The 17217-nt window shown below is 40.2% G+C and overlaps 1 protein-coding gene across 2 annotated transcripts in view; it reads right to left on the bottom strand.

Annotated features, from left to right (window-relative positions):
- Positions 1-16820, bottom strand: part of SUSD5 (sushi domain containing 5) — a 45743-nt gene extending 28923 nt beyond the window's left edge. Inside the window, exons 1-2 of one of the 2 annotated variants that reach the window (XM_005014507.6) lie at positions 15938-16820; positions 6245-6422 (exon numbers count right to left, since the gene is read on the bottom strand). In XM_005014507.6, the coding sequence (XP_005014564.1) occupies positions 6245-6422; positions 15938-16100 (341 nt within the window). In that variant the 5' untranslated portion in view covers positions 16101-16820. Of the gene's footprint in view, positions 1-6244; positions 6423-12309; positions 15817-15937 lie in introns of those variants that run through there. The other variant, XM_072033192.1, reaches the window with a different exon arrangement.
- Between the last annotated feature and the right edge of the window lie 397 nt (positions 16821-17217).

The raw sequence follows: 17217 nt of genomic DNA, 5'->3' as shown, positions 1-17217 counted from the left end.
TGTAGCCAGGCTTACCTTCCTACTCAATATTATGATTTTCTTTGGTCTTAACAATGAATTCTAACCTTATGACATTAACTAAGGCAAAGTCATATTCTAGCAGATCATGACACCACAGAGCTGTGGGCTGTAGGATTAGAGTTTATGACTTAAAGGCATTTCAGAGGGAAAGACCCCCTTAAGCAGTTTCAGAACCAAATTTAACAATTTGAATTGCACCATGTACTGTCACCTATGTCTGGATTTTCACTTGAAGGGACTTAATTGGCCCAATTCATGCAGACATCTAGGAGAAAATTCATATGCATTACCGTCAGGCAGTAGAACACAGCCTTAAAATAAAACAGGAAACTTGCCAAACTGACTTATCTTTAGGACTGCTCTGCAAATAAGCAAGTGGATCTGTTATAACCCTACAGCCAGGTGCTGGGCAAGTCCCATGTTGTACACAGAAAAGGGAGTAGACAGCCTTGTGAAATGGCAATTTTGATTCTTATTATTATATTTCCCACAGGTGTCATCTGCAGCAAAGGTCTTGTTGTGATAGACACTGTAGAAGCATTCAATAGGAGTCAGTGCAAAACCCAAAGAGCTATCAAAAGAAGGAAATATAGAAATGAAGTAATTTTCCTAGCAGTAAACGTCTGGTCTGTGGTCAGCCAAGAAAAGAACCCAAGTTGTCTGACTCCTACAGCAAGGCTTATTCTACCTAACTGTGCTTGCTCACTCCAGAGTTATCCCCTCTGAGATAAATCCTCCAGGAACTGGGTAGGAACCAGCCAAGGACAATTTCATGCAAAGAAACAGGTTGTGAGCCCTGCAGAAGAACTATTACAGAACAGTGAATCTATGCAGAACTTCAAAACTGTAGCTTATAGATAGGCTACATGATATAATTCTTTTGTAGACAAATAATAGCAGGAGAGCAAATAGGACAGCTTCAGCATTTTAGTCTTAGAAAAGTGCTGGAAATGAATAAATGTGCTATAAATATCTTAATATAAACTGCTGCCAATGTTGACAATGTCAAAAATCAGTAGCTGCTTTTTAATATTTTGTGCACATCTAGTAGGACTGATCATAAGAAAAACTGTGTCATGTTCATTTTCCAAATTTCAAAACAAAACAAAAAACAACCAAACAAATAAAAACAAGAATAAACATATGACCCTACAGAACACACTGCCCAGTGCTGGAAGACTCAACATAGGGTTTTCTAGAATGACATTTGAATTAAGAAGACAGCAGTGAAAGGCCTTCAGAGAACTCTACCACCTTTTTTCATTTATATTCTGGCAGCCCAATTGCTTATTTTACTGACTCATTTGTCTGATATGCAAATAGGTCATAAGAGTGTCATTTTAGTATAAATAGCTATTAGGGCTCATTGTAATCTGACAAATGAGACTTGCCTTACAGCATTTCATTTCCTGCACTATAACAATGTGTAATACTTTACAAGTTATATGTTTCATGACTGATTTGTAAATGGTTTACTTCTGGGCTGCTGAAAGAACTTACCGCTCTCCCTCCTATCCCTATCCATTCATCACTGGCTCTTCTCTAAACACTCCGTGCCTTCAGACCTGCCAGGGACTTGCCTGTGTGACCAGCGCTGAACTCTGAAATGGTAGGTCTGAACTATGGAAAGTTAAAGACTAAAACGTCCCCTGATGCCTGTGAAAGAGGTACTGTCCCAAGCTGCTTAAAAAACAACACCAGTGGGTTTATTGTTTCTTTGGATTTGCTGGCAGGGAACTATTCACTTAAGCAACTTCCATCCCACATCAGCTGAAGCAAATTTTATTTGTCAAGACCTGCTGCTTAGGCTAAGCTGGTTTGCAGTGAACAAAGTGGATTAGACAATGCTTACATGAGCAGTGCCACCATCAGATTGTTATCTCCCACTGGCATCACTCTGCAGAATGATGTCTTTTAACACCCTAACTAGTAGTTGTTCACTTTTTACTAAAAGAAAGAAAAAAAAATGGACAAGGGACAAGTACCTGCCCAGCTGATGAGGCAACAATCATTATAATAGGTCAGAAGTAAGTTGGAGTGATCTGGAATGCTACAGAACCAAAAGAGGGTGTCCCATTATAGCTTCAAATCTTTGCATACTTATATATTGGTCCATATTATCATAGAATCAGAATGGTTCTTCAGAAAATGGTTCTTGATAGAATCAGAATGGTAAAGATCACCCAGTTCCAAACTGCCTGCCATGGGCAGGGACACCTCCCACCAGACTAGATTGACCAAAGCCCCATCCAGCCTGGCCTTTAACACCTCCAGGGATGGGGCATCCACAGTTTCTTTGGGAAACCTGTTCTAGTGCCTCACCACCCTCTGAGTAAAGAGTTTCTTCTTAATACCTAATCTCAATCTCCTCTCTTTTTGTTTAAAACCATTACCCCTTGTCCTATTACTACACTCCCTGACAAAGAGTTCATCCCCAGCTTTCCTGTAGGCCCCATTTAGGTTTTGGAAGGCTGCTGTAAGGTCTTCCCAGAGCCTCCTCTTCTCCAGGCTGAACAACCCCAACTCCCTCAGTCTGTCTTCGCAAGAGAAGTGCTCCAGCCCTCTGATCATCCTCGCGGCCCTCCTCCTGACCCAGGTCCATGTCTTTCTTATGCTGTGGATCCCAGAGCTGAACACAGTACTCCAAGCAGGGTCTCAGAAGAGTGGAAGTATTTGGGAAAAAAAAAAAAACAACATATAACTATGTATTAACATATGGATCATCAGAAAATTGACAGGTACCCCAAGTGAAAGAGTTGGTTTGTTGTTTTTTTTCCAACAAATTCTCTTCTTTGCCTGCATATGAAGTAAAGTTCAGAAACCAACCACATTGACATTGACTCAGAAATGCACTCAACCACAAGAGAAACTTCCATGGGTTTATAGGCCCTCATTTTATAGCCCTCTGGGATGTAAAACGATAATAAGGACACAACAGCCAACATCAATGGGTATACATACTAGGAGTTGGATATTCATTAACACCAAAAATAGCCATCAGAAATGCAAAAATCCTCTCTGTTACTGGTTTGTGCAAAACCTGAAAAACTGGTCAAGAAGTCAGAAAGTCCTTACTTCCTTACTAGTTTTTATATTTGGTTATAAGTCTATGTGATGTAAGGAGGACTGAAGTGTGTCAGGACATCTGCAACACCAGAATGAATTCACTCATATCATTTGTTTGTGCTTGCTTCTACTGTCAGTATCTAATCCATTTTTCCTCAGAGGAAAGATTGTGATATTTTCCAGGAAAAAAACAAAACAAAAACAAAAACAAAACAAAACAAAACAACAACAAAAAAAAACCTCCTTTTATCACATTCCCTCTTATTCAACTCCTTTCTGATGTACACAGTCCAAAAGGATATGGGAGAATATTAGACTAAAGCTCTGTGATCTGCAAGTGATTCCAGTCAGCTTCTGGATGGAATCCAAGGTATTAGTTCCAGCTTATAAAGACCAAAATGGTCTGGGACCTGCTAAGTGTGGGAGGTCACTTGTCTCCTTGGGTTGTGTCATCACAGTTGAAGATGTGGAGCTCTATCAAAATAAATAACACAAGATGTTCCCAGTGAAGAGTCTTCTATTTTGGAAATAACTTCACTTCTTGTCTGATTATCTGGGCATGCTCTGAAGCCTATTTTACTCTCTCCTTGTTAAATCAGTTGAGTAGAGTGTGGATTGAGGTGTTCATATTCTTAGTCTATCCTTTATCCCTGCTGGTATTTTCAATTTATTAAATAAATTCCTAAGTATTGAACCAGTACCTGTAGAAACATTTAAATAAATAAATAAATAACTGATTTGGTAAAAATATGTTGAGTCCCTTCTCAATAGCTTTTCCAAACCTTTAATTATTCTTGAGCCCCTTTTTGAGCCTGTTTTAGTACCTTTCTGGTTGTTACACTGACCTATATATGTGTGTGTGTTCTTAACAATCTACATCCCATCCCATAAGCACTCTAGCAATTTCTCTCCCTTTTTTTTTTTTTTTAATACAGCTGCAGTTTGTCAGATGTTTTCTTTGTACCATCCACAGTGATGTCCTCATATCTTTCCTAAGCTGAGAGAGATAACTTAGTACATGTAAACTATTTTGAAGTAGACTGCATATTTGCTCCTGAGTATATTTCCATTGAACACCATTTGTCACCGTTTTGCCCGTTAACCTAAGTTCCCTCTGAAATATCTTCATATTCCACCTGGGTTTGTCCAACTTGAATAGCTTTCTCTCATTTGTATACTTTGCACTCAACTGCCCATTTGCTCCTCCAGGGCTGCATTAACTAATAGTGAAACCAGTATAGTCTTTCCAGGCATACTCTTCCTGAGAGTCATAAACATTCAGTTCAGTGAACCAAATAACACACATTCTGGTGCTTGCCCAGCCATAGGTAAAATTGTCCCAGGGAAGAGAGTATCAAATTCCATTTTACAGGATCTCTGAAGAACTACTGTGTGGTGAAGCCCTCTAGTGATCTTCAGATGTGATGACTGCACAGAAAAGCAAGCTCATGTACCCCCATAATGTCCTTTCTGATAACCAATTTACAGACTTACATATTAAGGACAGTTTTATTGGAGAAACAGGGTATGGAATGATGGAAGGAATCAAAACCCTCCTTCCTTGCCAAAAGTATGCTGACGTGCATTCTCACATCACTATGATGTGATGTGCACAATGCTATCACTGTATCCAATTTTCATTTTGAAGATATTCAGCCATAGATCCACAACTGGTCTACTCATAATTGTAGATCCAGTGCCTACATTAAAAATCTGAAGATCTCTCAGGATTAACTGGTGGTACTCACTAGATAAAAAAGGGGCAGTTCCTTTTCCTACTCATCATCTCCTTACTTCCATAACAGAGAGACTGAATGAAACAACCTCTACAATAACTTTGCCATGTACTTAGAGATGGATACAGTTTCCCTGGTTCTTCAGCCAGCAAGACATTTCAGCAACTGGATTAAGAAGAAAATATTTAGGGTTTAGATCACTTTTATCCTGAGGGATTTCTGGATTTTTTTTTGAATGACCAGAAGTACATACAAAGAAATTTCCCCCCCCAAAAAAAAAATCACCTGGAAATAAAGGATCACCAGAAATAGTTGCTTTTGCTTGAGGTTGTTTAAATATTACCTTTCATTAGTAGTAGCAATTTTCTGTCTTTTGCAAGCTGCATTTTATCACTAAAAATAAATGTGGACAATGTGTATCCTCAAATTTGTACACTTCATTGAAAATCGATTGGATTTCTGCAATTGTTTTGCGCCTCTGTGAGAGCATATTTAAGACAGAGAAAAAAAATGCTGCACCATATAGGAGCTGGGAGAGTGAGAGGAGTGAGGAACAACCTTGCAGGCACCAAGGTCAGTGAAGAAGGAGGGGGAGAGGTGCTCCAGGCGCCGGAGCAGAAGTCCTCTATGGCCTGTGGTGAGGACCATGGTAAAGCAGGATGTCCCCCTGCAGTCCATGGAGTACCACGGTGGAGCAGGGTTCCATGCTGCAGCCCGTGGAGGAGACCACGGTGGAGCAGGTGGCCCTGCACTGACAGAGGCTGCCGCCTGTGGAAGACCCCTGCCGGAGCAGATTCTGGGCTGGACCTGTAGCCCATGGAGAGGAGACTACGCAGGAGCAGGTGACCTGGCAGGAGCTGCTGCCCATGGGGGACCCAGGTTGGAGCGGTTTTCTCCTGAGAGATGGACCCCGTGGTATCCCATATCTGAAGCAGTTCTTGAAGAGCTGCTGCCTGTGGGAAGACCACACTGGATCAGATCAGCAAGGACTGCATCCCGTGGGAGGGACCCCACAGTACAGGGGATGAGAGTGACCAAGAAGGAGCAGCAGAGAAGTACTGCAGACTGACCATAACCCGCATTCCCCCATTCCCCTGCGCCACTTGGGGGGAGGAGGTAGAAGAGGGTGGATGGGGTGTGAGGTGCTTTTGGTTTCTTTCTTTTGTTTCTCACTTCTTTGTTAGTAACAGGCAATAAATCTTACTATCTCCCTATGCTGAGTCTGTTTTGCCTGTTGCAATAATTATTGTGTGATCTCTTCATCCTTATCTCAACCCTTGAGCCCTTTTCATCGTATTTTCTCCCCATTCCTTTTTGAGGAGTGGGAGTGAGAGAGCGGTCGTGGTGGAGCTTGGCCGCCCACCCGAGTAAAACCACCACACATTCATACTTTTCTGGAAGGATTATGCTGTTGTTCTTACCCAGCGGAGCCATCAGCAAGCCATCCTGTGGTGCAGCCAGTGAAGGAACAGTCCACAACAGCTCTTTTCAGTTCTTCTGCAGTTGCTAAGTGAGCATTCACGGCAACACAAGCTTTGTCAGCTTCAGCTAAATCCAGACCCTGAGAGTTGTTCTTCGACTCAAGTGCAAACACTTTCCCTGCAGCACCAAGAAAGGGCAAGTCACTCATCATGGTATTATATTTAAGACATATTCAATAAAAATATTGCAGCTTATCTGAAAATAAAGTCTTCATGTTTTCACTAAGTTCAAATCAATGAGCAACCTATTTCTTGGAATTAATATTTTTATCAATTAATATTTTTATCATATTTTTATAACGTTGTTTTTATTTTCAGTTCAGTTTATTTAACGCTGTGAAAGCTGTAAGGCTGCAAAGTTAGAGGCTTTGGCTTTGCTATCTGGGAACAGGGCAGTTGGGGTTTTGTCAATAAGGCTTGAGAAGTTACTGAGTTACAGAATAAACACATTAGCACTATGTCTCAAAAAAAAAAAAAAGAAATTAACATTGAGATAGTTCACGGTGCTGCTGTTAAAACCACTGTAAGTATGTTCTTTCTGAAGATAACATCCCTCAGACTGACTCCTAAATTTCAAAGGTACAGATTTAGGTTGTTTGAAGGCTCAGGAAAACAGCTTTTTAAGCACTGTTCATTCAATCAGTGTCTGGAAACACTTTCTGCTTTTGGTGGGAATTCTAGACATGCCTAGTAAGAAGCCATCCTGAGATAGGCAGACTGCAATTTCAGTAAGCATGACAAGCAGTGATGAGAGGGAACATGAATTCACAGTACCCAGAGTAGCCACTAGACGAAATCGTCTCTTGCTTCTCAACTATAATCAATACCAAGAACTATAATTGGAATGGGGAATTTAACACACAGGAGTGAAAAAAAGCAAACCTCTTCAATCCTAAGTACCAAAACCTCAGGATTCTCCACAAACGTCCCAAATAACATGCACAACCATAATGGAGGCTGTTGTTCCCAAAGGCATGAACAAGCCATAGTGAAGAATGCATGGGGTATGGAGACAGATAACATGAGCAGAATGACTTTAAACAATCTTTCATAAGTTGTGGAACAACTTTTATTCATAAAGGTATGGAGGGTTTAAGTATAATGCTTTATTTGGGCTTTGATCCAATTAAAAACTTGCCCATATTTAACATTTCATAATTTGGCTGTCAAGATCGATATGCATCATCAAAGACATACAGGATAATTCTGTGTATTATCTGACTTAACTCATAAATATTCGTGTGATATGGCAGTGAGCCCTGTTTTCCAGCAATTAGTATTTTAGTTAGAAGACTAAGCTAAAAATAAAAAATAATAATTAAGGATTGAGTTCCCTCAAGATATATGTAGAAAAAATAAAGTTCAGCACATAGTCTTTTTACCCTAAGTGCCAATTACTTATTTACAGGTGTTTTGCTAACAAAGACCAAGGCTGAGACAATTTTCCCTAACTACAGTCATATTTTTGCTAGTACTTATGGTACTAGCAAAAAAAAACAGCAGCTGGGAGAGAGGAGTGAGAAGCAGCCCTGCAGCCCACAAGGTCAGTGCAGAAGGGCAGGAGGTGCTCCAGGCACTCAGCAGAAGTTCTCCTGCAGCTTGTGGAGAGGCCCCTGGTGGAGCAGGTTGTCCCCTTCCAGCCCATGGGTCCCATATGGAGCAGATCTCCATGCTGCAGCCCATGGAGGAGCCCCATGTAGAGCAGGTGGATGTGGCCTGGAGGAGGCTGCAGCCCATGGAGAGCCCCCCCAGGAGCAGGCCCCAGGCTGGAGCTGCAGCTTGTGGAAAAGAGCCCACTCAGGAGCAGGGGGTCTGGGGGGAGCTGCCGCCCACCTGTGGGTAACCCATGCTGGAGCAGTTTGCTCCTGATGGATGGACCCCGTGGTACGGAGCCATGTGGGAGCAGTTCTTGAAGAACTGCTGCCTGTGGACAGCCCCCACTAACTCAGTTCGGGAAGGACAGCATCCCGTGGGAGGGACCCCACCTGGATCAGGGGCAGAGAGTGACTGTGAAGGAACAGCAGACAAAGCATCACGGACTGACCACAGCCGCCATCCCCGATTCCCCTGCATTGCTTGGGGAGAGGAGGTGGAAGAGGGTAGGTGGGGGGGAGGTGGTTTTGGTTTCTTTGCTTTGTTTCTCACTTCTCTAGCTTGTGATAGACAATAAGTTTTACTATCTCCCTACTCTGAGTCTGTTCTGCCCATCACAATAATTGTTGAGTGTTCTTCCCAACCTTATCTCAACCCGTGAGCCCTTTGCATCGTATTTTCTCCCTTTTCCTTTGAGGAGGGAGAGTGAGAGAGAGGTTGTGATGGACCTCAGCTGCCCACCTGAGTAAAACAGGGGAGGGGAGGGGAGGGGAGGGGAGAAAAGTTTGTCTCATATACTTGGTATCAGTCAGTTTTGGTACTGAGGCTGTAAAAAATTCAAATTGTTTTCAACTACTCTACAATATCATAATGTGTTAGAGAGGTGATACTCTGGAATGATATCAAGAGATGTACTGTCATTCTGGTTTAAATATGCAGTTTGAAATATGAGACTGTGTTATATTGCCATAAGGCACAGCATTTAAGGATCACATCTTTTTGTGCATTTGTTTGAAGAACATATTATGCCTTTGTACAACAGCCACCATGTTTGATCTCCCTCTCAGTGCTCTTCCTTTATTTCTGTCCTGTAGCATTTTTTCCCATAATGTGATGATAAGACAGGTAGTGTGACTTTTTTTCCCAAAACCCTGTATACTTTTCTCATGCCTTTTCAACCAAAGCCAGTCTCTTCTGTTTTAAGATCAAGCTAGAAATCCATGGCAAGTGGCCTTTTTCAGACAACTTATTGCACATCTAGTTTTTCAGATTCAGAATGGCAAATGTCCTAGTTATAGTAAATTTCTTCAGGTTTCCCTTTGAAACAAGTGAAAAAGTTACTACTTCAGTGCTAAGCCATTAAAGCACATAATGGCAGCTTCAGTAAGCTAAGACATAATTATTCCTACTTTTCATTAACAGCTGAACTCAGAGTTCTTGAGAAAAAAATCACTTTAAACCAGAGACAGTATTTCTCTAATAACTAGACAGTTATTAATTTCTCTAATAACTAGACAGTTACAGGGGTAGCCTCTACTGTCATCACTATCATTACAGAATTTGAATTCCATTTTGGTAAAGAGAGAAAAGAATTACTTTTACAGAATTACTTTTATTATTGTTTGGCACTAAAATTTTGTCAACAAGCAATAGCTGAATATAGATCTTACTTAAGAGTACCTCACTATAGTCTGGTGGAAAACATATCCATAGATCTCACAGCCTCTAGGATTCATTTTTATCACCTTGTTTGAATTCCTGCATAGCTGGACTGTAGATTTCCTCCAGCAGTTCCAACATCAAGTCCAAAAATTTGTGGTTGAACTAGAGCATGTCTTTTCAAAAGGCATCCAGTCATGATTCAATGACTCCAAGTAATGGAGAATTTACAGCACACTTTATAGTAAACTGTTCCAATGGTTCATTACTCTCACTCCACCTTATTTCCAGTTTCAAATTTTGCTAAACTTAGCTTCTTACAACTGGACCTTATTATGCTTTCAAGACAGAAGAGCCATCTACAACCAGATATAGGAAAGCATAAAAAGGAACACTTCAAAAATAAGAAAAGTCCAAACCCTGTTCCTTCTTACTTTTAGGAATCCCAGCGGAATTAGCAAAATTCTCTTGGTTATGAAGAAGACAGTTGGCTAATTTATTCTAATACAGTAACAGATACAACAAGAAGTTCTTCTGAGTTATATAGGCACCACTCAAAGCCCACTACAGTGATTTCAGTATCTTCTATATTTTCAGGAGAACTTACATCATGCTTGAAGAAGAAGAATAAAATTGCATAACCAAACATACCTTAAAATAAAAATGTCTCTCACAAATAATATAAAATGAGGTACTTTAAAAGGCATGTTTATTGTGCTAATTATGATGCTGTGTTGCTAGCTCAAATGATAATCCCTCATCAGTTTCAACAAAATAAAGGTGGTGAAAGATGTGCATATTTGGAGTCTGGTTTATTTTTACTTAAATGTTAAAGTTTTCAAATTGAGGTAGAGAGTGGAGGAAGGGAAGGTCAACTCTGTGCTTCAAAAGCAATTTTATTTCCATTTCTGTGGCTGCCTGTAACAATGGCCTTACTTGTAATAGTAAGGGTGGAGAATTCAGTAAAACTGCACAATTACAGAGATTCGGTAATTCCCAGCTCTTCTTAGGGTTTATGAATATAGAGTTTATTTCTGTGAGAAAGTAAAATTAATGATGTTTTATTTAATCCAATCTGCTTAAAATATTACATCTTCAGGAAAATAGCAAAATTAGGAGGTCACCTTTGAGTTTCTCCTCACCTAAATTCTGTATGAACTTAAATTTTAGTAAAGCCCTTATGATCAAATATATGAAATTGTTTATGCATTTATTTTTGCAACATACAAATATATTCGTTGTTTTGCAAGTGGCATCATGAAATGCTTACACACATTACTCAAATGCAACTGAAAATATAGCAGAAGAGAAAAAAAATACTTTTTTTTTCTTTTCCTTTGATTTGCTTTACAACCTTTTTGTAAATAGTTTTTTTTCCTCCTTAAACTTTTCCAGTTGTTTTACTGCAGATCAAAACCAGCTGTTTATTACTGCTTTTAAGATAATTCTTTTTTTTTTCCCCAGGATGGGTACTTAATTAATTTCATTTTTTCTTACCTACCAAAATATACTTGATAGCTACTTTCACCCACTCATTGCTGCTTAACAAAAATCCCATGCAGAAGAAGTCCTACATCTGGACTGGATGTATGGAATCTAGCTTGTATATGGCATGCATCATAAAGGCAGCTGTGTGAGCATTGAAGTGACACTTAGCTGCTCTAATGCATTGAGAAATATTAGCATACCAGTAAAATCCTATCTCTGGCATTAGACATATCTGCTTCTAGGTCAGATTCTCATGTAATTGTGCCTAGTTTTCTGGATTCATAATCCTTCACCTGCAACCTCTTCAGTCACTATGTGTGGCCACTAGCAAATAATCAGTTTGATCAGTAGGTCTTGCATGTAACTCAAAATTTAGCCAACTGAACAGCACTTTGGAATAATTTGTAGAGTTTTGCAATTGGTACATTTTTTTCAAATGAGATGTGTATCTGTAAGGTAGATTAATTGCCATCATTCTCTGACACATGCTCTTTCTCAGAGCCCATATTCTGTAGAAAACTATAGTTCACATTTATTCATATTTTAATGCCAGTGAAAAGACAAAAGAGGGAATCAAAACAAACAAAAAAGAAACAAAGAAACAAAAACAAACAAGAAACAGAGGTGACTCACTCTTGTACAGCATGTGTGAAGCATGCTTATGCTTCTATTCTGGTGCAAAGATATTTCAAAAAGTCTGCATTTGTATGGGTATAATTAAGAACAGTCACAACCACAAGAATCTAATTAAAACCTTTGTTTTCACAAAGGTGAAGTTTAAAGTTGACTCTGATTGACAGAAAATTACAAAGCAATTATACAGCTATTTGGCTGTATGATTCCCATTCACAAAAAATTCCCATTCTACCAGTGGCTGGTATGGCTGAAAAATTCCAGAATTTTGAGCTGTCTTTACTGTCTCCCATCCATAACCTATTTTGTTATGCAGTAACTGCACTAGCAGCAGTGGCACTATTGTTCTCCATATTTACAACAAAGTAAGTCAGAGCAGGAACAGGCCCTTGAGCAGTCCTGTATCTGCCTGACCCTGACCTCCAGAGCTATTGTTATAAATGAAGTCTCAACTCAATCTGAATTTTGTAATATTTATAAAACAAATATTTATAAAAGGTATAAAAGGCAAGTAAACAGCACTGGGTGTGTGGGGAGTCTACACTCCACCAACACGCACACACGAACATCAAACATTCTAAATATACAGAACATTGCTTTTAGATACTAAACTCGAGTATGCCTATACATACCTACAATCAGGAAAGGTAACAAACAATCCTTTAAGTTCCATGACTTAACAGTCTCCATTTTCCATTCCTTTTCTTGATTATTAACAAGTCTCCATTTTCCATTCCTTTTGAACAATATGTCTTGCTTTAAGTTGTCAAGCAACTCGGTCTTCAGGCCTTATGTATCCCGTTCTTCCCGGATTGAAGAAAAGCATATCCATTTCCTTTTCAAGGCCAATGAGGCCTGGGTCAAAAGGCACGTCCGGGTCACCAGGGGGCAGAACAGCAAAAGCCTTTGATGGCTGTAGCAGCAGAGGGGCCCATGGCGTAGCAGTCGGATCAGTAAAGGAGCCCGCAGCTCCCTCACTATCTGGCAAGCCACACGTTTGTGATTGTGGTCCTACATGGCTCTTTAAGGCCTCAGAGATTGCTCGCCAGATGCCGAGCAATCCCACTGCAACCTTGTCGTTTCTAGTTGCAGAGTCCCACACCTTGACCTCAGTTTGGTCCCATATTTCAGGATCATAAACTGTCTGATTGTTAAGAAGGAGAATAAGCTGTAAGGTTACCAGGACAGTCTTTGTTGCTAAGGACGTATGATTCCCCATAATGCGCAACTGCTTACCAGCGAGAGGCAGTTGTGTGCACAGGTCTGCTTCTCTGAGGTTGAGCTTCTATCCAGCTCCGGTGTGCCTGTTTCCAGTGACTTTCTGTACGAGCTTCTCTGAGCAGTTTGCTGAGTTTGGCCGAACCTATCTTCATGAGGCAAAGTGCCTGTTCTGTCCTGGTCTCTGTTCTGCCTGCCTGTTCCTTTTCATTCCTTCTTTCTGCTTCTTTATTGATGACATAACTTCATCACATCGCGTTGCCTTTTTTTTTTTTTTTTTTTTTTTTTATCTTGAGGGCAGGCTCCCCTCTTATACCCTTCTCTCCACAGCAGTTCTTTTCAAAACAACTTTTCATTGGTCAAACAACTTTGAATGTAACAACAGCAAACACACAGAAACTTCGATGCCTTAACAGCTGGAGAACAAGAGACCCGAGACTGCATGGAGTCTCCTGAATCACCCTTTTGTTCCCTCTAAACTCTTTTATATTCCTGATGGCCTCATCGTTAAGAGCCTAATGTTATCTCAACCATGGGGCTTTCCAACCCCCATGGCCACACTCTCAAATCTCCCCCTTCTTTATTAATATCAGCCATTTTCTCGACACGAATTACCACTCCATATATAACACTATGAACAAGCACATTTCCATTGTAAGGAAAAAAAAACAAAAACAAAAAACAACTTCAAATCGAAAGAAAGCTGTCTTTTAGTTTGGCATTTACGCTTGTCTTTCTGGAAACTATCAGCTCTATAACAATATGCATTGTGGTAAGTATTAGTCAAAAGAGATCAATAAAGTTTCAAGGCTTTATACCTTCACCGGACCCCTATGGTTTCCAGTTTTGTTACCTACTCTTTGACATTATTTGTGTGTAAGATAATAAAGTGAAGGTCTTCCTTTGGGAAATATATTCTAACCAGTTTCAGGGAATTGTCTGTAATTGGGGACAGTCTGGATTTCACAGGATTTTTACAAGGTGAAGTCAAAATCTCTTCTGTGCTTTGCAAAACATTAAATTATTTTTTGTTAAAAGTAGCAAACACATATACGTGTCACCCAGAACCATCCTTTGTCACTTAAGCCATGTATACATATATTAGAGTAGCACAATTATACTTTCACCTAAAACTTTCAAAACTGAGAAGGTGGTTTCCTGTTTGGATCAGGCAAGAATCTGTTATAAAGGAAAGTATTAGTCCTGTTTTGTACTCTCAGATCTTATTTAAATATGTAAGTCTATGTGTAGTGGTAAATACTAAAGTTCAAATAAAGTGTTTTCTTCTGCATATTAAGCCAGGTGGTTTATAGGATAGTGTTATAATTGATAGATTGAATATTAATATTAGTAGAAGACACTGGCAAGCATGCTAATAGAGGACTTAAACATTTTCAGCAAAGATTCTTAAAAGTTAAATAAAAACAGAAACAACAATGTTATAGTAATGCTCTACAATTGCAATGTTCTTTGTATATTTTACCCTTTAATTCTTACAATTGCTTTACCACTTGTAAAGTAAATTTGAAAAAATGTTGAATGACAAAATCTGTCATGAACTTTGCCTTGACATGATCTCCAAATTTTTTTCCCATTCTTTTTGAGAGGGTTTCTGTCTAGGAAGCAAGAAGATGCTATCAATGCAACAAAATTTTGGAGGTGTTCTTGAAAAGAAAAGGGATGACTTCCCAGAAAGCATTCTTAGCAAAAGCAAATTAATTATTCCTCTCTTGTCACCTTTTTTAAGTTATGTGTAGAACCCTCATTCATGGGGATGCGTTTTTTTCCTCATTTCAGAGGGATTTTGCTAGGCAATGAGAATTTCCTAAACTTAGAATTGCAGTTTTACCTAGTGCAACACAATGGAGTTGTCTGACACAGTTCTTTTGCTTTATTCTTAAATAAAAGTAATTTTCTTCAACATTACAAGACAAGGTTCTGCTATATAAATGACATTTTACACAAAATGGTAGGCATGTGCAGACAGGATTAACTTGCCCCCTTTCTTTTCCCCTATTTTTTGATCAGCAGAAATAAATATAGGCTAAGGAGGAAAAATACTCTGAGAACAAAAAGAAGAGTTTTTATTGCTCTATAATGTTGAAGGACTGTTTTCTGGAATAATGCAGCAAACATTGATGGTAAAGGATTAGTGTACAGAAAAAAAATAAATCCTGGGATCAGGCATAAATCTATTGCAGCTGTGAAAGTGAAAAAAATATGGCCATTCAGCGTTGCTGTCCCAGGAAAAGACACAACTGTTTTAAACACGAATTGTATTTCTGCTAAGGCAAGTTAGTCATCAGTAGGGTGGCTCAATTATTAAAAGGGTGATAGGCTGCAGGAAAACTGCAAAGGATGCAGCCATTCAGGATTATCATCAGCGGGTAAAAAAAGTCACATTTCAGAGTAAGCAGTAGATGGTGATTCAACCCAGTTCGTGTTCTGATCAAACCCCTCAGCAGTGAAGAACAGGTGAAGCTCACATGCAGAAGGGCGAACAGTTATCTTGAGTGTGTGTTGTACCAAATAGAAAATGCTGTAAGTGGAAGCCCTCAACTTCTTGCCTTCCCTTCTTCAAATACCTTCCCATATAAATTGATGTTTGGTGGCATCTGAGGCAAGCAGATGTGGAAGTCATTTGGAGAAATTATATTTTTAATTATAAGCGAAGCTCTCCTAAAATATAGCTGATTGTTCTTAATTCGTGTCCTGGCTTTATTATTCTTATTTCCTCTGGAAAAGTTCACTATCCTCTTATTTTGTTGTAATAAAATAATCTTAGCCTTCTGGGATCTTATTTCCTTTCTCTGCTTAACCAACCCCAGGATATTTGTAGAGTCTCAAAAAACTCTGAATCAGACATTCCCTAACCCAAAGTGGGGCGTGTATTTAAGTTTCTTATTAAAAAAGAAAGGTGGTGTTTTTTTTTTTTTTGTTTTTTTTTTTTTTTTTTTTTTTCTTTCTTTCTCAATAACATAGTTCAACATACAGTTCTCCTTCCAGACACAGCAACCCAGCCCGAACTGAGTGGAGACTCACCATCAGCCCGTACAGAGATGATCTGAAGGATGAAGAAGACAGATCCCACGCCCCGGACGAAGGTGAGAGATAATCTCCGAGAGCCCGAAGCCATCACCCCGCTGCGAAGCCCCCAGCTGCAGGAGAGTGGCTGTGGAGTCTTTTTCTCCCTCCTCCTCTGCATGTTAGCAGCAGGGGCAGCAGTGATGATTTCAAGGAGCTGCTTTCCCTCGGCGGGATCCTGCGTCTTGGGTTTGCACTGAAGGTAGGAGGGGTGGAAAAAGAAAGGGAGAGGGAGGGAGAGAGGAATCCTTTGCTTGGCTGGTGAGAAGGGGAGGGGAAGGTGGGGGGAGATGTCTGGTCAGCTGGGGCTGGGGAGAGGCTTTGCCCAGCCCAGTCGGCAGGGCAGCGAGGACTGAGAAAAGTCAGTGAGAGAAGTGTGAAAAGTCACATTGCCCTGTTGGTAAACGCAGCGCAAGAAATGTAAAAGCTGGGAGGGAGAGAAAAGGGGGACAGGACAAGCCACAACCAGGAGAAATCCTTGGCTGGAAGGAGAAGGGCAGCTAGGTAGCTGGCGCTGGTAAGCAGGGAGTTTCTGGATATAGCTGTACATGGAGGGATGGGTTTGTGAGTGGGGGAGTGTTTTCGCTCTGCACTGTGAAACCAGACAGCAGCGTATTGCTTAGGGTCGCAGGTCAGGGTCTGCCACGGCAAGAGTGATGATCTTCAGGCGAGGGGTAAGGTAAGGTGGCAAACGGCACTGATGGCACTGGACCATAACAGCAGAGCTTCGCTGGAGATGGGAATTGTTCATCCTGCTACTTCACATCCCAGGTTTGGAAAGGGTACAAGGAACCAAAGGTCAAAACAGGAGTCTTCTTCAAAGTGCTGGTCTTCATTAGTGCTCCTGATCCAGAAGAATGGGTTGGTGCTCCTCATGATGCTCTGAAAGCAGTTAATGAGAGGAGTTTGCAGCTCCCATTAGCACTTCCAGCAATGACATCTGTCCGTTATTTCCATTTGTCCTTATTTTGTCCAAAGAAAACTCAAAAGAAACCCCCACAATAAGAGCAATTATACCAGTGGTGATGCCAGGATTTATTTCACTAAATATGTAAACAGAATAGTTTTGTGTTGCTGTTGGAACTCAGCAGAGCTCAGAAATATTGTTTTCATATTCCCATCCTATTTTGCTTTTATTTCAGCTTCTTAAAATTTTTTCCCTTAGAAATTCAAAGCTGGGCAAAAATACTCACTCTGTTAGTAAGTCTGAGCCACCAAGACCAGGAGAAAGAAGCTGA

The sequence above is a fragment of the Anas platyrhynchos genome, chromosome 2, assembly GCF_047663525.1.
Source record: "Anas platyrhynchos isolate ZD024472 breed Pekin duck chromosome 2, IASCAAS_PekinDuck_T2T, whole genome shotgun sequence".
Classification (NCBI taxonomy): Eukaryota; Metazoa; Chordata; class Aves; order Anseriformes; family Anatidae; genus Anas; species Anas platyrhynchos.
Note: the sequence above shows the minus strand (reverse complement) of the source record. Positions and strands in the feature narration are given on the sequence as shown.